This window comes from Ovis aries, chromosome 6, assembly GCF_016772045.2.
Source record: "Ovis aries strain OAR_USU_Benz2616 breed Rambouillet chromosome 6, ARS-UI_Ramb_v3.0, whole genome shotgun sequence".
Lineage (NCBI taxonomy): Eukaryota > Metazoa > Chordata > Mammalia > Artiodactyla > Bovidae > Ovis > Ovis aries.
Window position 1 is genome coordinate 96689158 of NC_056059.1, and position 24415 is coordinate 96713572.

At 43.3% G+C, this 24415-nt stretch overlaps 1 protein-coding gene across 7 annotated transcripts in view; it reads right to left on the reverse strand.

The window, feature by feature from the left end:
* The window catches only part of PRKG2 (protein kinase cGMP-dependent 2), a 128518-nt gene extending 107072 nt beyond the window's left edge, over positions 1–21446 (reverse strand). For 2 of the 7 annotated variants that reach the window (XM_042251548.2, XM_042251547.2), the window contains exons 1-3: positions 15588–16093; positions 6853–6995; positions 4189–4662 (exon numbers count right to left, since the gene is read on the reverse strand). In XM_042251548.2, the coding sequence (XP_042107482.1) occupies positions 4189–4649 (461 nt within the window). In that variant the 5' untranslated portion in view covers positions 4650–4662; positions 6853–6995; positions 15588–16093. Of the gene's footprint in view, positions 1–4188; positions 4663–6852; positions 6996–15587; positions 16094–16347; positions 16832–21385 lie in introns of those variants that run through there. The other 5 variants (XM_060417655.1, XM_060417652.1, XM_060417653.1 and 2 more) reach the window with 5 other exon arrangements.
* Positions 21447–24415: the final 2969 nt, after the last annotated feature.

A 24415-nucleotide genomic window follows, 5' to 3' on the forward strand; every position in this document is an offset into this window, starting at 1 on the left:
CCTGAATCTGAACCTCCACGTTCCACATGTGTCGTTTCCCTCAGATGTTCTTCTCTGGTTTCTCTCAGTCCTGCCTATGTCCCTCATGCTGTTGACTGCAGGAGTCTCCCCTCACTTTCTTGCTCATCGTTAAGTACTCATCAGAGACCGCCTTTTTGACAAAAAGACAAATTAGACACCCAATGGCTTTCAGATTGAGGGTGTAGAGGGGGACCTGATCCAAAATGTAGTTGGCACATATTAGCAGAGACAAGATTAGTCATGAACTCAGCCAGAAACCTTTATAAAGTTCAACAAATAAATCATGAGAACCTAAAAATACCGGGTTGGCCAAAAAGTTAGTTTGGGTTTTTCTGAACCATCTTACAAAAAACTCTAATAAACTTTTTGGCCAACCCAATAAATGAAGGCACCATTTTGACTGATATCTGAAAATTCTCTAATGTCTAATAGGAGTTGCTTGGAAAAGTAGCCCAAACAATGGATACTGTCCATAATCATTGTATCAGTGAACGCCAATCCTATCTTTTCTAACTTCTAGAAAGTTATTTCTTACAAAATGTATGAATTAAAATATTCAAACTTTACTTAAAGCCTTTCCCTCAAGCTGGAACTACTGGAAAATGGAAAGTGAATTTTAATAGTGAAAACTTTCAAAAAACTGGACTACTTTAAATCTCTGAATTGGTAATGTTAGCTATCTGTGTTTAACCCATTATTCCAGACTTAAGGGAAAAGACTTTTTGGAAGGGGAAATTGAAGCATAAATGTCTACAAGGGGAAATAAAACAAAAACAAGTCAATGAAAAAGAGTAGCTCCCATATTCTAATTAGTTTTTCCATTTAGAACCAAAAGGCTCTATGAAAGCATAAAGGGATTATGAAGACATAAAGGATTTAATCTGGTCTTTTTAGGATTTAATCATTACAGAATCAATTATCCTCTTTCTTCATCTTGTCCCTAATGCAAACTTGTACTCTTGGGCTTGCCTTTAAGATGTTTGAGGGGAATCATTGCTCATCTTTACTCAAGGGCTATAATGTCTTTCCTCTTCTGTGTCCCACTCACTACAGAGGTGATTTGGCTCAACAGTGAACTGTGCCTAGCTGCTGATTTCCTTTATCTTGTTATAATAGAGCTTATAAAAATCAAGAGGAATGCATTTATCTGGAGTGGTTTCGTTACCTAACACCAGAAATACTTCTGGTATATATACTCAAATGGACATAAATACTGGTATAAATACTCAAATGGACATAAATCTTTGGAACAAAGTAATTGAAAATAATCTTCCTTCATGAGGTAAAATCTCGTGGGAGATGTAGGAAGATGGTAAAAGAAGATGAATTGCTATTACATTCTCTCACACTTCTAGCTATACAAGCACATTTCTATCTGAAAGAATTTCTGTGGGTAAATAATATATTGTGCTTATGTATAGTATACGCGCATGATACATTGTGCATACATATACCTTACATAAGCACAATATATCATTTACCAACAAAAATTATTACCTGCAAAAATTATGTATACTATACGTAAGCACAATATATTAATTACCCACAGAAATTTTTCCAGATAGCGATGGGCTCGTATATACAGTAAAGTTTGCCAGGAGAAATATCAACAACCTCAGATATGCAGATGCTACCACCCTAATGACAGAAAGTGAGGAGAAACTAAAGAGACTCTTGAAAGAGGATAGTGAAAAGCTGGCTTAAAACTCAACATTTAAAAAACTAAGATCATGGCATCCAGTCCCATCACTTCATGGCAAATAGAAGGGGAAATGTGGAAGCAGGGACAGATTTTCTTGGGCTCCAAAATCACTGCAGACTATGTCTGCAGCCATGAAATTAAAAGATGCTTGCTCCTTAAAAGGAAAGCTATGACAAACCTAGACAGCATATTAAAAAGCAGAGACATCACTTTGCTGACAAAGGTTCATATAGTCAAAGCTATGTTTTTTCCAGTAGTCAGGTACAGATGTGAGAGTTGGACCCTAAAGGTTGAGTGCTGAAGAATTGATGCTTTCAAATTGCGGTGCTGGAGAAGACTCTCGGCAGTCTCCTGGACAGCTAGGAGATCAAACCAATCAATCCTAAAGGAAATCAACTCTGAATACTCATTAGAAGGACTGATGCTGAAGCTGAAGCGCCAATACTTTATCCACCTGATGCAAAGAGCCGATTCATTAGAAAAGACCCTGATGCTGGGAAAGACTGAGGGCAGAAGTGGACAATGCAGATGGTTGGTTAGCATCACTAACTCAATGGACATGAGTTTAAGCCAACTCCAGGAGACTGTGAAGGACAGGAAGCCCAGTGTGCTGCAGTCCATGGGGTCACAAAGAGTTGGACACAATCTAATGATTCAACAGCAACAAACACTATACAGTAATACAATGTATGTGTGCACGTTCAGTCTCAGTCATGTTGGACTCTGCAACCCCATGGACTGCAGCCCACCAGCCTCCTCTGTACATGGGATTTCTGAGGCAAGAATACTGGAGTAGGTTTCCATTTCCTCCTCCAGGGGATCTTCCTGGCCCAGGGATTGAACCCAAGTCTCTTGTGTCTCCTGCATTGGCAGGCAGATTCTTTACCACAAAGCCACGTGGGAAGCCCCAATATAATGCATAATATATGATAATTATTATGTACACATATACCTTATACATCAAAAGAGAACATACCATGATGCTCAATTGAAAAACAAGTATAAGTTTGTAAGCAGCATTTATAATTTCTGAATTCATATCATTAAAAAGAAATAATTATTATGTTTGCAATAGGAATAGATAAGACTTTTCTAAACCAACAAATAAATAAACTCTTGGCTTAAAAAAAAAATCTCTTCTAAACTCCAATATTAAACAGATTCTTTCAGACACACAGTATTATGATTAATACTCCAGCATGACTTGTTTCCTTAACAAATATTTATCGATCATTCACTATGTGCCAAGCACGGTCAACAAACTGATGAATTAAACCTCCCTTTATAATCCTGTTGTCAAAATTAATCACTTATTTGTTTAAGTCAGATGTTTTATCTTGATTTACATAACTCATATGTGAATAAATTAAAAGCTGTTCTCATTTCACAAATCTTACATTTTGAAAGAGTGATCCAGGCTCAGACAAGACAATCAAGGCAAAACATCTAATTTCAACTAAGAAATTTTACTCACTGAAAAACAGTGCAGAAAGGAGACTCTGATTCATGATGTTTCTAGTCAATCTTTGCTGGTTAGGAAATTCAGTCTTTAGCCAGAAAAAGACACCCCCCCACACACACATACATACATACACACATGCACACACAAGAAGGTTGTGGTAAATAATTACATTTCTTTTAAAGATCCTTAATTTTAAAATTACTTCTAGCTTGTAATTGTTGCCCATGCCTGAAATGCTCCACCTGGTCTGTTCCTTTTTCTTCTTTGGGTCTCAGTTCAAGGTCACCTCTTCTGCCTGGCCTCTGTGACAATCCTAATTCTGTTGCCTCCTTGCCCTTCTCACCCCCAACCCCAGATACCACCCACTATGCTGTCTGTTTCATCATATAATTTGTCTCAATTAACAATTATACAGTGTTTACTTGTTTCTATGTATACCATCCCCGCAAGAGAGAGGCTCTGTGTCTATTTATTCACTAATATATACTTAGCATCTAACACAGAGGCTGGCAGAGGGCAGTGCTCAAGTGAAACTGTGGGATGAATAAATGAATTCATCCCCCTTAGAGGTACCATCTTATCCCTTTTTCATGACTCTTACAGACAGAAGTGCTAAGAAGTGACTTTTGCTATACATATTAATACTGTGTGCTTTGTGTACACCGTTAAGTCCACTTCTATAGGAAGAGACAAGGGTAGTCTTCCTAAAACTACCTTTTCACTCCCCTAGGGTTTTCAAGATCACAGAAATGACTTTTGTAAGCTCAGCTCCTTGGTTATACAAATCAGGAATCAAAGTCGAGGTACAGCACAAGTTCTGCTTTCAAGAGAAGTCCTGATTCAAGGGAGACTTTGTTGCAAAGCAAACCACTTCCTCAGCCCCTCTATCCAAAATCTGAAAAGGTTCATACACTCTTGTCCACTGAGGAGACTCACTAAATAGCACTCTAACATTTCATCACATGAACGCATTCGGAGCCAAAAAGCTGGGGGAACATCTTACCTGGAGTCCTTTCTGACTCTTGCTTTCTCAAAGGAAAATTCGGGGGGTTTGTTGAGGTCATAGGTTCGGGTGGTTGGCTCGGCGGACACTCCAGCCTTCGCTCCCCTCCTGCTGTGGAGGGAGACCAATCCCGAGGTCTTCCGCTGAACCTCAAGAGGCACTTTGTCCGGGGACGCCCGGGGCAGGCTTCCTCCCTGCAGGTGCACCACATCCTGAAGCTTGTTCAGCTGGATGCACTTGTTCTGGAGCTCCTCCGTGAGCTCCGCGATGGCCACAGTCTGTTTGGACAGCTGCTCCCGCAGCTCCTTCAGGTGGTACTCCCGCTCCTGGATCTCAGCATCCTTCCTTCTCAGCTCTCTTTCCAGCTCTGTCACCCTGCTCCGGAGGGCGCTGGCGGTGAGGTTCCCGGGGTGCCCATCTGGATTCTTGGAGTGTTTGGGTTTCACCGAACCATTTCCCATTTTGCTCAAGGACCTGAGAGAGGGCACAGAATCGGAGGTTACCTAGTGGAGTTTCCGGCTTCCCAGGTGGCGCTAGTGGTAAAGAACCCGCCTGCCAATGCGGGAAATATGAGATGAGGGTTCGATCCCTGGGTCGGGAAGATCTCCTGGAGGACAGCATGCCAACCCACTCCAGAATTCTTGCCTGGAGATAGAGAAGCCTGGCAGGCTATGGCCCATAGGGTCACAAAGAGTCAGATACGACTGAAGCAACTTAGCACACACTGCATGCCTTGGAGTTTCACTTTCCAGCAGCCCCCTCTTGCTCCTCTTGCTCTACTCTGTTTCATAAATGGAAACACAGGACTCATGGCTCTCCGGTAAGCAATAAATTCCCCACCCTTCCAGAAGGAAAGCCATGGATTGATTTCATTGGTTCCTCCCTGAGGAGGGGCTGGCGCTTGGGTTCCTTCTCTCCCATCCCATTGCTGGCAAAAGCATCACACCTAAGCATTTTGCACAAACGGCCTGCCTTACCTGCTGTTCTCTCTGCCCGCTCTCTCTGGACAGCTGTCAAAAGCGTCACAACAGAACCGCCATGCGGATGTCAGCATGGCCAAGACAGAATGCCAAGGAGCAACTACTGCAGCAGGGGCTTGTTAATGTCACGATGTTCACAGCTCCCTGAGCAGCTCCACTGAGAAAGCTTCCCCTGATTTAGAAAACAACACATCTGCATTCCGGGGTGGGAGGAGGCAGAGCTGGGGTTGCCTCATTAGCACTTTTCTCCAGCTGTAGGTGCCTATTAAGTTTGGCTTTTCTTTTTTTATATGTATTTTTATATATTTTTTAATTGGAGGCTAATTACTTTACAATATTGTCGTGGTTTTTGCCATTCATTCACATGAATCAGCCATGGGTGTACATGTGTTCCCCATCCTGACCCTCCCACCCACCTCCCTCCCCATCCCATCCCTCAGGGTCATCCCAGTACTGAGCACCTTGTCTCATGCATTGAACCTAAGTTTGGCTTTTCTGACAATACTCACCATTACAAACATGGGGATGGCAGTTTGTGCATGGGTGCCTGCATGCTAAGTCACTTCAGTCGGGTCTGACTCTTTACAACCCCATGGACTTAGTCCTCTGTCCATAGGATTCTCCAGGCAAGAATATTGGAGTGGGTTGCCATGCCCTTCTCCAGGGGATCTTCCTTACCCAGGGGTCGAACCTGTGTCTCTTACATCTCCTGGATTAGCTCTTTAGCACTAAGGCTCTTTAGCACTAAGGCCATCTGGGAAGCTGCTGGATGGCAGTTACCAGAAGGTAAAAACAAGGATGGGGATTATTTGATATTCTTTACTTTATATCCCAAAACCAAGATTGTCCCCAAAAATGACAACCTATGGTCCAATGCTCTATTTTCCTGAAAAGAATATCCTCAGTGTAGGCCCCAAAGCAGTTAGTTACTCCTCCAGTAAGTCTCAGGAGGTAAAATGCAGATTGGGGAATGTGAGGCAAGATTTTAGTTGATTCAGAAACATTTCTTTTTGGTTCAATAGATATGTATTTGTTTTAACATTCATTACAAATTGTAAATAATTGGCACCAGAAAAATTTGAGGTTTAGTTAGGCATTTAGCTTTCCTGAGTCAAGTCAATGAAAACATAAAAGAAATCATCTGTGGTTAATAAACACATATGAGCAAAATCAAAAAAGAGAACTCAAAAGTCTGCAGACTGGAAAATACTGCTTTGATTAAGTATCATAAGGTTTAAGTCTTTTTAGCCTAGCTATTGAAATTCTATACTTTTGTGTGTGTGATTTTTGACAGCCATCACCCAAGAAACTTGTAAACTAAGTTTGAATGACGCTCATTATCTAATATATGAAGAAAATGATGGAACTTTGAAGTTATAAATCCCACATATTCTTTCCTCACTCTCTCTCTCTCCAAGTTTCAAGCTCAGAGAGAAATGAAATGCTTAAACAGATTTCACTGGCTCTACCAGAATCACTGTGACCTCTAAAACAAAGACAAAGACACAAACAGCCTCTAAGTTTCAAACAGATGCATCCCAGTAGCTAATGCAGGTCACCTAAGATAGATGGTAGAAACAGAAAAGAAATATACTTATAAAAGCAATCTTGCAATACCCAGACATTCTTCATAGAACTCAGGTTCAAAGTAGACATTAATAAACATCAGCCTCCTGAGACTTGCCTTAATATGTTGCAGAGATGTGGCAGGTTTAACCTTTAAGCTTCTGTTGACTTGGCAGCATTTACTGTTCTTATATATTAGGAATATATAAAAAGGTTAAGGAGACTAGAATTCAAAGATGTGGCCCTGGACACCAAGGTAACCTGAATAAGCAATAAAGAAAACATTAGATTGGGACTTGAGAATACACTTGAATGAGATTCTGAATGACAAGCATAAGAAGGGTACCCCCAAAGGGACCTTAAATTAATGTGTGCACAAGTTTTTAACATGCAGCAGTGAAATATTTTCTAGACGTGCTTTTCTGATTCATGGACAAGCATTTCTAATCCAAGGCAGGATAAAGGGAGAAGAATGGGTGGGGGGAAAAGAAATTGTCTTATAAAGAACAAAAGTAAGCACAAAAACTTTTAAACCTAATATTAAACTAAACTAATAATTCATTCTTTATTTATAGAAACAATTGCTTCCTAAGACCTAACTAAGTGTCATGTACTATACCAGGGACACAGTCCAAGAATTTGAAGTCAAATTCAACACAGAGAAGAGTTCTAGCATTCTAAATATGAAAAGGCTTAGAATCATTTTTGCTCTAGGTATGGTAGTCAAAACATTCTGTGCCAATTCAATAATTTTGCAAACTCGAACCACAATTAGGTATAGGTGATTAAATCCTCCCAAAAGCCCAGCTATTCTCTGGTTTTTGTTTGCTTGTTTTTAAAATTTTTATTTTGCGTTGGGGTGTAGTGGATTAACAAAAAATGTGGTAATAGTTTCAGGTGAACAGCAAAGGGACTCAGCCATACATATATTAATACATGTATCCATCCTCCCCAAACTCCCCTCTCATCCAGACTGCCACATAACATTGAGCAGAGTTCCATATGCTCTACAGTAGGTCCTTGTTGGTTATCCATTTTAAATATCCAACTATTCTGTGGTTTTAAAGACATCAATTTGCAAACTGAATAAATCTTTGGAACAGTTTAGAATTCCAAAGAGAGATGAAATGAAGTGAAATAACTAACCTATCTTCCAGGTCACTAATTTAAGATATGTAAGGAAGCTACCAAAGGACTCAATAAATACTAAGTCTGATTTCTTAGTTCACCTATTTCAATTTTGGCGTCTCTCAATCCAAAGCTTCGAGTGACTGGCTTCATAAAACCTAATTAGACTCATTTTGTTTCCTGTCTGTATCAGTCATTAAGAGAGAAAAGCCATTTCTCAAATATGTATTACTAGTCACAATTGAACCACAGGATGTTGTCCTATCTATCTAGCAACTATAGGTTCTTAGATCATTCTTATAATCAGAGAACAGCGTTTAAAGTAAGAAGAAATGACCTTGGAGATAAAGATCAGGAATTTTTTCCTTCTGGCTTTATTGAAATACAATTGACATAGAGCACCGTATAAAGGTAAGGCTTACAGCATAATGATGTAACTTATGCATATCATAAAATGATTACCACAAGAATTTTAAAGAACATCCATCATCTCACACAGATACAAAACTAAAGAAATAGAAAAAATTTTCCTCGTGATGAGAACTCTTGGGATTTCTTCTCTTAACAGCTTTTCATATATACCATATATAACATAGCAGTGTTAGTTATATTTATCATATTGTGTATGACACCCCTAATACTTAATTATCTTACAACTGGATGTCTGTACCTTTTGATTGCCTGCATCCTACCTCCTCCCCACCTCTGGTAACCACAAATCTGATCTCTTTTTCTATGAGTTTGTTTGTTTGTTTGTTTGTTTTCAAAGTATAAGAAATAAGCACGGAGACAAAGACCAGGATTTAACATAAGCAATGGAATCAAGCCAGCCAGGGTAAGAAAACAACCTGCCTTTTCCCAGCTGTGTAACCTTCTATAAATTACTTCAATTTCTCAATTTTCTAATCTAGAAAGTGGATATATTCATCTTATAGATTTATTATGAAGATTATGCTTGTAAGGTGTCCTGTGCATTATCTGGCGTGTGGTGGTTTAGTCACTAAGTCATGTCAGATTCTTACAACCCCATGAACTGGAGCCCGCCGAGCTTCTCTATTCATGGGATTCTCAAGGCAAGAATACTGGAGTGGGTTGCCATTTCCTTCTCCAGGGGCTCTTCCTCACCCAGGAATCGAACCCAGATCTCCAGTATTGCAGGCTGATTCTTTACCGACTGAGCTATGAGGGACGCCCTATCTGGTGTGTAGTAGGCACCAAGTAGCTTTTATAGGATGTGACTAGCAAGGCACTTGGTGACTTGGTGTGAGGAAATGTCCAGACGGCCTCATTACTGAATGGGAAAGAACTCTAGTAGACTGGATGTCTTCCAGACAAGAGGGTTTTAAAGATGAAAATTATTGGGGTGAGAGAGAGGGGTGTGCTTACTCTGTCTGGATTAAGGGAAAAAGTCATTCTGGAACAAACATCCTGGCATACCCTCCCAGTGAAGAGAAGCCCCACGAAAAGACGGAGAATAGAAAGCTTCGTGAATGTCCCAGCCCAGGTTCTAGGACTGCAGGGACTCCCCCTCTGCAATTCCTTCATGCAGCCTCTATCTATTTACACAGGTTGCACTGAAAACCTCAAACCAAAAGGGCCCATCTAAATATCTCTGAAGGCAAAAACAACAATAACAACAAAAAAACGTAGTTCACTTTGAAGGAGATGTTCTTCTGCAGCCAGGGACAGGAACGAGGAATATAATGAGCAGGGGCATTTAGGAAAAGAGAGGAAAACTATATAAAGTTATAAATTATTATTACATTAATTTAATCATGATGTAGGAAATGCCATGCAGCAGAGGTAATTAGAAGAGACACAGGAAAAGGAAAACCAACTGTGGAGGCTCCTGCAGGCCGATTAACACCTGACAGCAGTGTGGTAGGAATTAGCCTTTGTTGTCTGTTTTCCCTCCAGCTCTAAAGTAGTTTGAAACCAAAATCTCGGCTCTGATCGAGATAGTATCTATGTTTCTCTCTACCCATCTGGATTCTGATATATATATCTGTAAATACAGGAGATGGTGCAGTGCTCGCTAATATTATTGAGTCAGAGTCCCAGTGTAAGCACTTTCGATTAGTATTCATATGCCCTTGGCCATGATATTGGGCATGAGTGTGAATGACGGAAGAGACAGACAGACACATAGACAGATGGACAGATAAAATAATGCTGCATACCATTTACAGTCATTAGAGGGTTAAATGAGATAAATCATGATAAGAATTTAGCACAGTGCTTGATATATAGTGAGTGTTTGATAAGCATTAAATATTACTATTGTTATTACTGTTAACATTATTCACCCAATAAAATAACTCATTTTAGTGGAAAAACTTACTGATCAACAAATATATACTAAAGCAACAAGACCTTATTGGAAAACAAAGTCAGAAAGCTGGTACTACCAGACTTCAAGACTTACATAAGGCTGCAATAATCAAGAAAATGTATTGGTGAAAGCATAAACAAATAGATCAATGGTACAGAATAGAGAGCCCAGAAACAAACTGACAAAAATTTAGTCAACTGATCTTTTATAAAGGAGCAAAGATAATTCAATGGGGAAAGAATAGTCTCTTTAAATAAACTGTATTGGAACACAGTGCCAAAACCCATATGCCAAAACAATGAATCTAGAAAAAGATTTATCTGCTACAAAAATTAGTTCAAAATGGATCAAAATCCTCAAAATTTGTGAAACACAAACTATAAAACTCCTAGTAGACAACAGGAAAAAATGGAAGTGATCTTGAGTTTAGTGATGACTTTTGAGATAAAACACTGAAAGCACAATTTATGATGAGGAAAATTGATAAGTTGGATGTGATTAAAATTAATAACTTCTGCTCTGCAAAAAAAAAAAAAAAAAGGAAGAAGAAGAAACAAAAAGCCACAAACTAGGAGAAAGAATTTAGAAAACACATATCTAATAAAGAACTACCATCCAAAATACATGAGGAATTCTTAATATTCAACAACAGGAAAGCAAACAATCGAGCTGGAAAATGGGCAAAAGATTTAAACAAAAAAAGAAGATACACATGTAGCGTATAAGGATATGAAATGATGCTCAATACCAAATATCATTAGGGAATCTCAAATTAAAACAATGAGATACCCATGCTCCCTGGTATTTATCCAACTAATATGAAAATACAAGCGCTCACCAAAAACAGTACACAGATGTCTACAGTGGTTTTACTCATAGCTGCCAAAGCTTGCAAGCACTTAAATGTCCTTCAATGGATGGATGAACAAACTATGATGTATACAGACCATGGACTATTATTCCGTGGTGAAAAGTAATAACTATCAAGCCCTGAAAAGTCATGGAGGAATTTTAAAGGCAGATTGCAAAGTGAAAGAAGTCAGTAAAACCTGTATGTTAACTCTTGTATGACAGTCTAGGAAAAGATGAAATCTGGAGACAGTAAAAAGAAGAGTGGTTTCCAGGAGACTGGGGAGAGGGAGACAGGAATGAACAGATGGATTTCGGGGGAATTATTGGGCACTGAAGCTATTCTGTATGATGTTGTTACGGTGGATACATGTCATTAAATATTTGTCCAAGCCTACAGAACTGAACAACAAAAAGAGCAAACTCTAATGTAAACTATGGACTTCAGTTAATAATTTCCATATTTGCTCATCAGTTGTAAAAAAAAAAAAATTTATCGCGCCGATTCAAGATGTTAAGAATAGGAAAGGGGAGGGAAGACTATGGAACCTCTCCATGTTTTTTACCTTATTTTTCTGCAAACCTAAAACTGCTCTAAAAAAAAGAAATTCTATTAATTAAAAAACAAAACACGTACTAGGAGTGAATGCAAGGAAGTTGATAGTATATTCAGGGTCCAGGCTGAAACCTATGATGGTGAAGGAGAGTGCTAAGAAGTAAAGTTGAAAAAGGAAGAAACCAGAATAAAATACTGAAAATTTTCATATGCCATTTATGGTATCTGGATTTTAGTGTAGGTCTAGCTTTTTTCAAGTAATATGGTCAGGTTTGTTCTTTAGAAAAAAAACAAACAAACAGATTTTCTGGCAATTAATATGAAACAGAGTGAAAAGAGCTTAGAGGAAAAAATACAAAATCAGGCTACTACATCAATCCAAGTAAAAGGGGATGACAAAACATCAGAAAAGAATGTCAACCCTATCCTAATATCTGGAACTCAAGAAAAAATGGACCATTTCCATGGTAGCCAAAAGAGAAAAACACTATCATAGAGTATTTGGCAAAAGATATGGCTAAAGGCAAAAACTCTGCAATTGCCTTCCTTTCAATAAATCACGAAAAGTAGAAAAGGTTCTTTTTCATGAAATGGGCAGGTTAGCCTGAAGTCACATGAATTATGCAGGCTTCTCCAGATAGTTTTTTAAGTAGATATGAAACCGAGGCATCTGGTGTTACTCTTAACTTGTCTCACCAAATGTCTTTTAGAAAATAATTAAACATCACTGAGTATATAAACCCTGCTGCTCCTGCCTGAAGCAAACACAAAGAGTTGCCCTTGTGAGAAAGAGCTCAATTTCATATCAATTACACAATTAAAAGCATCTGACCTTGTGACTATTAAGCTTGGGCTCAGTTTTGAATCTTCTGCTTGTTTTCTTTGACCATGGCCTCTTAAATTGGGGACTTACTTTCTCTTGTCAGGCAGTCATATGAGCTTCTTATTGTGCCAAAGTTTCAGCTACTCCTGAGGCTGTATCTTGCAGTGCCCCAAACCACATCACCCCCCATGTAAACATCCCTCAGAATGTTTACAGTGACTTGTATAAATACGACATATCTCATATGTTGTGGCATTCCATTCAGCTATTTTCAGGGGCCACAATCGCAGGTAAGCAGGTAAATACACAGAAATGCAGTTTTATAGGTGTAGATCCGGAGATGGTAGCTGATGGAATTTGAGCAATGATAAGAAGAATGGGCTTCCCAGGTGGCACTAGTGGTAAAGAACCTACCTGCCAAGGCAGGAGACATAAGAGACACAGGTTCGATCCCTGGGTTGGAAAGATCCCCTGGAGGAGGGCATGCCAAATCCACTCCAGTATTTCTTGCCTGGAGAATCCCATGGACAGAGGACCATGGTGGGCTACAATCCATAGGGTCACAAAATGTCAGACACAACTGAAGCGACTTAATATACACGCACAAGAAGAAGAAAGATTTAGAAGTTTCCATTGCAGCAACTGGGTAGGAGAGTTGCCGTTATTAACCAAAACGAGGGGCAGATTTGAGGGATATGACAGTGAATGTGATTTTGGACAGCTTGTGGAACCTGCGGAAACTCTGAGGTCAAGTTCAGTAGGTGGTAAGAAATGAGGAACTAGCAACTCAAAAAGGGGAGCTGAAAATACTTAGCAATCATAAGTAGAGGCTGAAGCTGAAGAGGTAGATAAAGGTGTCGAAGAGACAGGCAATGAAAAGAGGAAGAATGTTCAGGTCTATATGGAGTATGAGAGGAAAACTAGACATGGTAAGAAGAAGCTATTGTGTTAGGGAGAGGATACAGAGGGATTAACTATAAAAGACAGTCGGAGTAATACTGCAGGGACAGAATTTCTAAAATAAAAGTAGTATAAAGTATTGATTGCTCAGTCATGTCCAACTCTTTGGAATCCATGAACTGCAGCCCACCAGGCTTCTCTGTCCATGGGATTCTCCAGGCAAGAATACCGGAGTAGGTAGCCATTCCTTTCTCCAGGGGGTCTTCCCAACCCAGGGATCGAATCCAGGTCCCTTATATTGCAAGCAGATTCTTTACTGTCTGAGCCACCAGGGAAGCATGTAGTAATTAAATGGGTGCACACAAGACGGGAGTCAAAAAAAGATTCCAATGTTTTGATCTTGGCAGGCTGGAAGGAAGGCAGTACTATGAACTCATTCATTCATTAAAAACGAGTAGAGCACCATCTATGGGCTAGGCACTGTGACACTGAGCACAGTCAAGAGAACAGCATGCTGTAAGGGGAAGATGAGTCCATATATACAGTTGTTGAGTTTGTTGAAGTGCCTGCGGATCATCAAGGTGGAAATGTCTAGCAGAGGGCAGAAAAGAAGAAAGATCAAGGCAAAAGAATACTTGATAGAAGTAAGAGCTGAAGTCCCACGAGTATTAATAAATGAGATCACTAAGGGAAAAAGGGGGAAATGACTCTGTTGTTGTGTTTGTACATTTAGATGCTACTTGTGAATAATATTTATAGGAGAAGAGGAGGAGGAGATGCAAATAACGACAGAGAAGGAACAATAAGAAATCCAGAAAGATAAAATAAATCCATAAAGGTAAGATTTCCAAGAAGTAAGCAGGCTGCAGTTGACAACCCACAGACCTATCACAGCAAATGAGATCAGAAGGAAATATGCTGAAAATAAAGTCGTCTTCTTTCACAGCAGACCTGGGATAGAAACCAGATTACCAAGAACCCTGGAAAGAGCTGACACTGAGAGTAGGGACTTCAAAATGGTACCATGGTTCATGCAGTGGATTTTTAGAAAAGTGAAAACTTGAGAGTACCTGTAAGACTGAAATAATGAACCAGTGAATGCAGAGAAGATGAAAACAGAGGAGATGAGGAGATAATTGATAGGGAAAATAGCCTAGAGGAAGCGAGGCAATATGGGATCAAAAGACTTGGGCAGCATCCAGGCAACATAGGCCTGCACTGGGAGGTGGATTAGCCCTCACTGGTAAGGATTTCAGAGGACTGAAATGCAGCATTTCAGGTAAAACAGAAAGCTCTCTCTGTACCATCTTTTTAAGTCCTTTATTTTAGTTGCGCAATGTTCCAATGGGGAAGGTAGCCTCTATCTAATTCTACAAAGAGAATTCTCTACCATATGATCTTCTACCCTCCTGTGTAAAAGCTAAGCAGTAGTACTGACAGCCGCTGTATGTTATGTGGGATGCTTGCCTTCTCCAAGAGTTACATAGAAACTTGCAAAGAAAAGAGAATTTCTGAGGAACTGTTGGGGGAAGGGGAGCGCAGGCAGGTAGGTGTCTGCCGCTGGCTTCCTTCATAAAGAGGCCCCTGGGCACTTAGGCGACGAGATGAACAGAGCGTCATCCTTTCTACCTGTTCATTCTGCCTGCATGGTTTCTTTGTATCTTCAGCCAGGGTCAACTGCCATGCATCTGTACCCTAGTTCTCAAACTTGAGCCCCTTGCTTTTTCGCTCATCTCCAAAGTGACAGATTCGTTTTTGCTCGCTCTTGTTTCATCAAGAAAAACAGAGCAAAAAAAAAAAAAAAGTGAAAGCGCCTCAAGGTGCCGAGAGTGACACAGGACACCCACACAAGTTTACAAGTCCTCGCCCAAGTCCTTGCCTCCCTGCCCGGAGCTTGGAGAAGCGGAGCCGGGAGCGCACGCCCTGACGGCCTCGCCAAGCCCCCAGCCCCGAGCAGCAGTCTCGCCGGCCGCCCCGGGCTAAAGGCGTGAGAACCCGAAGACTCCCGACCCGGGCTGAGCGCGCCCCTCCCTTCCCCAGTCGAGCTTCTGGAAATCCAGTAGCCTCCCTCTGCCTCCGGGAGCTCCCGGCCGGCTGCCACCACGGAGCCAACGCACCGCGTGCACACGTCCACACGCCAGCAGCCCAGGCGCCGGAGCCGCTGGGTGTGGAACCCAGGCGCACCGCGCGCCCAGCCGGCACCCGCGCGCACCCGGACCCTTGCCCCCACCCCGGCGGCCCGAGCCCCCCGCCCGCCAGCCTCACCAGACAGCCAGGTAACTTTCCAGGTGCGCAGCTGGTCCCCTCGGCGCCGCCGCCGCCCCTGCGTCTCGGCGTCCGCTCCCTCGCCGCCCTGCCTCCCCAGCCGCCCGCGGCGCCCCAGCCGGGCGCGGGTCAGTGTAGCCAGCCCCGGCCGGGCGCGGGGCGCGGGGCGCGGGCCCGGGGCTGCCGGCGCCGCCACTCAGGCTACGTGGAAGCCGGGTGGCCGGCGAGCGCTCTGCGGGCAGGAGCTGCGGCGGCTCGGGTGCTGCCGCCTGGCTCCACCGCGGGGGCCGGTGCAGAGGAGACGCGAGGGGAGGGAGAGGGAGGGAGGAAAGGAAGGAGGAGAGGCGAGGAGGAGAAGGAGGGGGTGGGGGTCAGTCGGGGCGGTAGCGGGCAAGAGCAGGGAGCCGGCTTCCCTGGAGGTGGGGTCACCCGCGCGCGCACTCGCGCCGGCCCCAACCTTTACTCTCGAGAAACGCCAGCAGCGACAGCCGCAGTTTGCACTTTATACCCATCCCCTCCAGAGTGGGGCAACTTAAGGAGGGAGATAACATCGCGGTTGTAGCAAAAAAAAAAAAAAAAAATCATGTTGTTATTATTATTTCTATTTCAAGTGTCTGGGAAGAGGGGAGAGGAAAGTTCAGGGAGATGTTCATCTTTTCCTTTTCCTGCCTCTCTCCTCCCCACCCCCAGCCCCATACCAGGCCCCCACCCCGACCCAGCCCCAACCCCAGGTTTGTTTTCTCTGCAAGCTGTCTCCCACCTCGCCTTTGCTCCCAGAGCACAAACAGGCGCACGTACCCTGGACGTGCTCTTCTCCGCTGTCACACGAGTGCCCTTCTAGAAGACATGTGACCCCGGAGCAGAGTGGCCACGCGCTCTTTTCCGGACTCTGGAGCCATATAGCTTGCCTGTAGTTTGCCCGTTCACATGATGCGAGGAGGGGGCTTCGGTTTGCACCGAGTTTCCAGGGACCTTCGGAGTCTGTAGGTCTCCTGTCAGGGAGCTCTCTTGATCACCCAAGCTGGTAATGCTCTCCCCGTCGCCTTTTGATTACATATTTTGTTTTGTTTTGTTTTCCCCCTGAGGCTCACATTATGGTTTTCTAAATATATATATAAAACCTCCACCGCATTATTTGCTGTGCCCTGGAGTTGTGAGATCTCCGTGTAGCTTGTGCCCCTTGCTCCTGCCTCCAGAGGAATTTCACTGGTAAAATCCGCGGAAGACAAGGACAGTTTCTGTGCGCAGGAAAGGGAAGTACAGTGAGGGTCTATTCACGCGCCTCTAGAGAATGTTGGAACCCAGCTCCTTTGGGTTTTAAACCACAGTGGGGGCAGTGGGACTCATGGAACCCGGGTCTGCACTAGGACATACATAAACTTATAGAGAAACTGGGCCCACGTAAAATATGTTGAATAGGGCCATTACATTTCAAAGAAGGGAAGATGTAGTCCTGGTTTTTGTGTGTGTGTTCTGTGCCGCTAACTGGAAAAAAAAAAAAAAAAAAAGCCGAAGTACAGAGTAGTTTTTCAGGAACATATGCCAGAGTCTTTCCATTTCACACAGGTCCTCGAAATAGCCCAACTGGAGGACATGGGGAAGGAAAAGAATTCCACAGGAAAAAGAAAATAATGAAGTCATTAAGTCACTGTAATAATGGCCATTTAAGTCAATGGCCTGGATTTTTATGAACAGTTAAACAAAAAAAGAGAAAATCAGAGATTTTCAAAGTCCTTGCATTTAATTTAGTTCTTGGGGGAGGATGGGGGTGGGCGCTGTGTAGCTAGTTAATGGGTCTAAAAATTGGTGTTTGGGGCCAGAAGTTGCATTTCTTAATGAACTAGAATAGGATAAAAATATCAGGGACATTATACATAATACAAGTAAATATGCTCTATAAACCTTTGGTTTTAGTTAAGTATGTAAATGTGTGTGTGTACTGGCTCAGCCCTGTAATATGTATTTTATTACTGTTCCTTGAGATAAAACTTGAAAGGTACTGATGGAGTGCAGGCTGCTGCCCAGGGCCTGAGTCTGAGGGAGAGCTTGGGTTCCTTCCTGGTGATCCTGGGCTCTGTCAACAATGCTGAATTGTAGAGAACAAGGTGGAGGGTGAGGAAGAGGAGGAAAAAAGGGACCATGTTTGAGCTCTTTATTCATTCTTCCCCCAAATGTGCTTGAGCAGTTTCTATGACTCCGGTCCAGTACAAAACTCTGAGAATTCAATGATGAACAAAGTCATCGGGCAATCTCAGCACTTGAGAATCCAGAAGGGGAACCAGACGTCAAACAAATAAACATTGCATTAACTATATATGTGATACATGCTGGGTAGGAAAATATGAGAGTAAAAATGATGAGGTCATAAGTTAGACGTGGGAGGCTACTATTAATTATTAAACCAATTTAAAAGGTCTTCAATGATAAGGAAATTTGTTTCATATGGCAAGAAGTCCCAAGGTCAAGAGGCTCTGTGGTGAGTTCAGCTCAGTGCTATCAGGAAGGCCCCAGGCCCTCTTGGGTTATTCCCCGCTGCCATCTCCAACTTGGCAGCCTGGTACTTGGGGCTGCCCCACCTATGGTCCCAGGAAGACGGAACAGCTCTTGCCAAGATAGACAGTCCTCACAGTGCCCCATGGTAGCAGTATTATTTTTTCAAGAGTGGGAAAATTTTTCTCAGAAGCTTCTAACCGACTTCTCATTCGTCATCAGTCCAAACTAAATCACATACCCACGTCTGAATGCTGGGAAGGGGGCCGGGGGTGGAGGGGGCATTACTGTGATTGGTTGAGGCTCTTCAGGATGTGCCCTTGAACTTTTCAGGACTGCCTTCTTTGAGGAGTGGATACCTAAATAAAAAGGAGAAGGTGGCAATGGATGTTGGGGAGCCAATCTAGAGTCGGCTACAGGAGCTCAGGGATGATGTCTCAGGGAAAAAAAAAAAAATGACATTTAAAACTGAAGATGAGTAAGAGTCAGCCAGGAGTGAGGGGGATACAACTTCAGGCAGACGGAAATCCTATGTGCAGTCTGACTGCGCCACATGTTAGAGGTATACATACAATTTGCTACGTGACCCCCAAAAGTTAAGTGTACCAGTAAAAGCCAGCTCAAACAGCTAAATAACATGATCAAGTTTACAAAGTTTAGACGTCTCAGAGCCAATTGATTTGATTCAAGAGCCTAAAATCTTGATTTCTGCCTCTATGGAGACAATGAGACACCAGAATCCACTTGCCTTTTCCAGAACCTAAAATCTTGATTTCTGCCCCTATGGAGACAATGAAATGCCAGAATCCATTTGCCTTTTCCCTGCCATTGACTGAGGAGCAGCACCCGCTACAGATTGCCTCTGCCAAGTTTCTTCTGGGCCCACTGGTTAGTGCAGAACACATGTTCATGAATAAACCCTCCAGTCCTGGGTGTACCTCTGCCCTGCAGGGTGTCACAGTCCATGCCAAGCTTTGTCACCAGAGTGCTGGGGTGTCAAATCTTGGAGCTGGCTTAAGGTGTGGTAGGGTAAAATGCCCATCTTTGTGTTACATGGAGAGAAGCTCTCCACCAGCTTCGGTGTTTTAGAGAAATCGGTTTCTCCTACTTTTTTTTTTCTTGCATGGACTTGCATCCAAGGGACTGAGCTGGGAACAGGTTACTTCTCCTGAACTCAGTCTCCCAAGGCTCTGCACACAGGTTCATCTAGCCAGTGTCCTGTTCTCTTGGGATAAATATCCTCACTGGAGACTCTGTAGTTGCCCTGGCACTTGACCACCCCGTCAGATCACAACATTTGAGCTCAATTCAGAGGATCCCTCAGTGCAAGCTGAGCTCTCTCCTATATGCCACCAGATGAAGCCCTTCTGAGGACATGAGAGGAGTACAGCCACCATCTTGGTTCCTGCTCATTTCTCCCTGTCTCTTTGGTTCTGCTCCCTTCCATCTTCTTTCAATCATCCGCATGCTTGCATGTCTCACTACACTGACCTCGTGAGCAATCGTTTCAATTACAGAAGCCAGAACCTTAGTCACTGTGCCCTTCTTTCACTGCATCGTTCCCAAAGCTTAACCCAAGAAAAATACTACTATTTGCCATTGACATTCTTGCTTTCCAGGGACCAGCATCCTTGATATGTTTACGAAACGGGGCCAGTTAATTCCAACATCGTGTTTCTGCAAACCTCCCTGCAGCTCACAATCCCTTTCTTCACCTCAAAGCTGTTTATTCCTTCTGAGTGAAAGTGAAAGTCGCTAAGTTGCATCCCATGTACGGACATGACCCCGTGAACGATACAGTCCGTGGAATTCTTCAGGCCAGAATACTGGAGTGGCTACCCACTTCAGTATTGCTTCTCCAGGGAATCTTCCCAACCTAGGGATCAAACCCAGGCCTCCTGCCTTGCAGGTGGATTCTTTACCAGCTGAGCCACCAGGGAAGCCCTTCCTTCTGAGAATTTGCTCTAATTCTGCAGAATAGTGGGTATATGACCACAGCAGTGTGTTGCCTCAAGTGGTAAAGACTTGTCCGCTAGTCTCTCTCCTTTCTTCGACATCAGAGCAGGGACTTTCTATGTTAACTCTTGTATCTTTGGGATATACATAGTTCAAGTCTTTTCATAAAGCAAAAAGCAACACCCCCCACCTCGCAAATTCTACTCTTTAACCTACTATCTTTTTAATCTACTACTACTCTTTAATCTACTATCTCAATTTTCTTAAAAAAAAAAAAAAAAAAAAAGTCTTTCCTGGTGGTCCAGTGGTTAAGAATTTACCTTGCAATGCAGGAGTCACTGGTTTGATCCCTGGTCCAGGAAGATCCCACATGCCACGGAGCAACTAAGCCTGTGCGCCACAACTCCTGAGCCTGCCCTCCAGAGCCCTGGAGCCTCAACTACTCAGGCCAAGCTCTAGAGCCCACGGTCTGCAACGAGAAAAGCCACCGCAATGAGAAGTCCAAGCCTGCAGCAAAGAGTAGTCCCCGCCATCTGCAACTAGAGTAAGCCTGAGCAGCCACAAGGAGCCACCACAGCCAGTAAATAAATAAACAAGTCTTTATTAAACAACAACAAAAAATAAAATAAAACACAAAAACTAGCTGGAGAAGGAAATGGCAACCCACCCACTCCAGTATCCTTGCCTGGAAAACCCCATGGATGGAGGAGACTGGTGAGTTTCAGTCCATGGGGTTGCAAAGAGCCGGGCACAACTGAGCAGCTAACACACGCACGCAGAGACTTGAGAAAGAACCCTGTGGGAACCGATTACTCACATCACACAGTCAGGCTTGGTGCACCTCTGCAAGAGGACCATGGCTTCAAATTTGCCAGATGCCTCCCTGCTGATCGCCAGTGGGGAGGCGGATGAGCCTTGTGCCTGTTGACTCACGTGCATTAGGGCAGTTTCCAGGCCCCTCTAAGGAGCAGCCAGATCCTACACGTGTTCCCCTTTTTGAACTGACCTTCCTCCTTTACCTAGTCCCGCTCATCCTGAGCTTTCCCCGGATTCTGTCCTTAGCCCCTTCTTCTATCCTTTCTTCCCTAGCTCCCTCCATCCCTTCCTTCTTTGCTCTCTCTCTCTCTTCTCATCACTTCTCAGGGTATTCCCTTTCTTCAGAACTGCACTCAGCTATCCCTTCCTTGTTGTTCAGTCTCTCAGTCGTGTCCAATGCTTTGCAACCCTGTGGACTGTAGCACACCAGGCTTCCTTGTCCTTCACTATCTCCCAGAGTTTGCTCAAACTCATGTCCATTTAGTCAGTGATGCCATACAGCCCTCTCATCCTCTAACACCCCCTTCTCTTCCTACCTTCAGTCTTTCCCAGGGTCTTTTCCAGTCAGTTGACTCTTCACATCAGGTGGCCAAAGTATCTCTGCTTTCCATTGCAGTTGTCTATCTGCATTTCTTATCTCCCCTACTTGACTGTAAACACCTGGAGGGCATGGTTCACATCTGATTGTCTCTGCTGAGTCTCACAGCACTCACTGAAAGTCCAAATCCTAGGGATAGAGAGAGTTATGACTTATTACCCAGCAGAATTGTACTTAAGGTTCTAAAATTCTATAGAAAGAATTTGAAATGTGTTCTTGATTTTCCTTCTGGAATAAAGATAGTTGTTTGGAAAAATAGCACAATTTAGAAATCAATAACCTACCTAGTTAACAAACAGGTAATGATGAATTTTACTACAAAAGACCAACATATAAATACATTTAATGTTCTGTTTTTATCTGCATGTTCTGAGTTTCAGTCCCTAGTGCACTGACATTCCTCAGTAGTGATTTTTTTTTTTTCTAGTTATGGGTGTAGCCAGTGCTCTAACTAGGCACCAGGCTACACTGTTTGACATCCCACGTCCTGTGCTATTTCAAAATCCATGGGGAACATTTATCCATCACTTTTTTTCCTCTAATAACCTTTGTGTCCACTCAACTTCAGGCATTCACTGCCACAGTTAGACCTGGAATCTCCTCTAAAATCATGGACGTACAGTATGCGTCTCAGATCAGCTGGGCCCTCTCTGCCCCCAAGGCTTTAGCTCTCCACCTGTCTTCTCAGACACAGTGGCTCAGCAGTGTCCCATGCCATTCCTCTAGTTGTAAGGCCCCAGTGAACACTGCTGTAGACCTCAGCCTCCGCTGGAGGGAAGACCAGACCAGCATGGCCACCCTAACACCCACCTCACGGTGCCTCAGTGGTTCCAGCTCCCGGGTCTCAGCTGACTGTATTGCAGGCAGAGGAACCCCTTCCAGGGCTCTAAAGTGGGCTTTTGTCTAACTTTCAGGAATGAATTGTCCAAAGAAACACACATGCGGACAAAGCAAGAGCCTTTATTGGGAAGGGGCACCAGGCGGAGAACAGGAAGCTGAGGGAACCCAGGAGCACTGCTCTGCCACACGGCTTGAAGTCTCAGGTGTAATGGTGATAGGATTAATTTCCAGGTTGTCTTCTGCCAGTCATTCTGACTCAGGGTCCTTCCCTGTGCTCAGCCAGGATGGATGCCAGCGAGAAGGATTCTGGGAGGTGGTCGGACACATGGCATCTCCTTTTGACCTTTTCTGAAGTCTTCCAGTTGCATGGTGGTTTATTAGTTTCGTGTTCCTTATCAGGATCTCCTGTCATAAAATAACTCATGCAAATGGTTGGTGTGGTGCCTGGCCAGGGTGGGAAGTTTCCCTCAGTGTGCTTCCCCTAACAACTGGACCCACAGAAGTTCTGGCTGCCCTGGCAGCTGCCTGGAGGGGCCCCAAACACACCCTAGAGATACAGTAGGATGAATGTCCCGTGGAGCTGATTCTGACCACTGAGAGTTGGAGCCAGGAAGAAGCCCGCAGGTAATTGCTGACCCTTCCTGCCCACCCAGGAGCTGTTCAGAGATGCAGAGGTTCTCTACTTCTGGCTTCCCAAGCATGACTCAGCAACCAGCTTCATTTTCCAGAGAGGCTGTGGACAGACTGGTAATACATCACCTTGAATCTGCTTTTTCTCCTTCTCTCCCTGATTTCTGTTTCTCACTCCTGTGCCCTTAGGATTACACCCCATTGTTACGAATTAGCACATGAGCATCACCTCAGGCTCTGTTTCCTAGAGAACCTGGGCTGAGATAAGCCCTTATACTCTGTGACCCCAACTTTCTACGCTTCAAGCTTATTTGCTCAGTTATTTTCTTTTCATGTGCATTTAACCTTAAAGTGACCTCTAGTTCGCTGACTCTCATTTTCTTTTCGCCCTGTCTTTACCCTGCTTCTTATTCAGTTTAGCGTGCAGTCCGTTATTTCACACTCTTGGTACTTCTCCCCAATGTGGTACCCTAAAATGGCCAGATGAAGCCCCCTTCTGGAGGAAGCCCTCTTCTCACCTCCGTTTTCTTGTACTTAGACAGTGAACACCCACCGTGGAACAAGGTAAATACAAGCCCTGCTCTCATGGAACTTAAATTCTGGGGCAATGGTAGGATATTAGACTGGTAAAACCATTCTAGAGGGCTATCTTTCACAATTTCTTCTAATTACGATTATGCACAGCCCACTTGCAATTCTACTTCTGTTGTTGTTCAGTTGCTAAGTCATGTCCAGCTCTTTGCAACCCCATGGACTATAGATAGCCAGGCTTCCCAGTCCTCCGCTGTCTCCCGAAGTTTACACAAACTCGTGTTCATTGAGTTGGTGATGCTATCTAACCATTTCATTCTCTGCCACCCTTTTCTCCTTTTGCCTTCAGTCTTTCCCAGCATCAGGGTCTTTTCCAACTGGTTCTTCTAATCAGTGGGAAAGACTAGAGATCTCTTCAAGAAAATTAGAGATACCAAGGGAACATTTCATACAAAGATGGGCTCGATAAAGGACAGAACTGATATGGACCTAACAGAAGCAGATGATAGTAAGAAGAGGTGGCAAGAATACACAGAAGAACTGTACAAAAAAGAGCTTCACGACCCAGATAATCATGATGATGTGATCACTCATCTAGAGCCAGACATCTTGGTATGTGAAGTCAAATGGGCCTTAGAAAGCATCACTACAAACAAAGCTAGTGGAGGTGATAGAATTCCAGTTGAGCTGTTTCATATCCAGAAAGATGATGCTGTGAAAGTGCTGCACTCAATATGCCAGCAAATTTGGAAAACTCAGCAGTGGCCACAGGACTGGAAAAGGTCAGTTTTCATTCCAATCCCAAAGAAAGGCAATGCCAAAGAATGCTCAAATTACTGCACAATTGCACTCATCTCACATGCTAGTAAAGTAATGCTCAAAATTCTCCAAGCCAGGCTTCAGCAATACTTGGACCGTGAACTTCCTGATGTTCAAGCTGGTTTTAGAAAAGGCAGAGGAAGCAGAG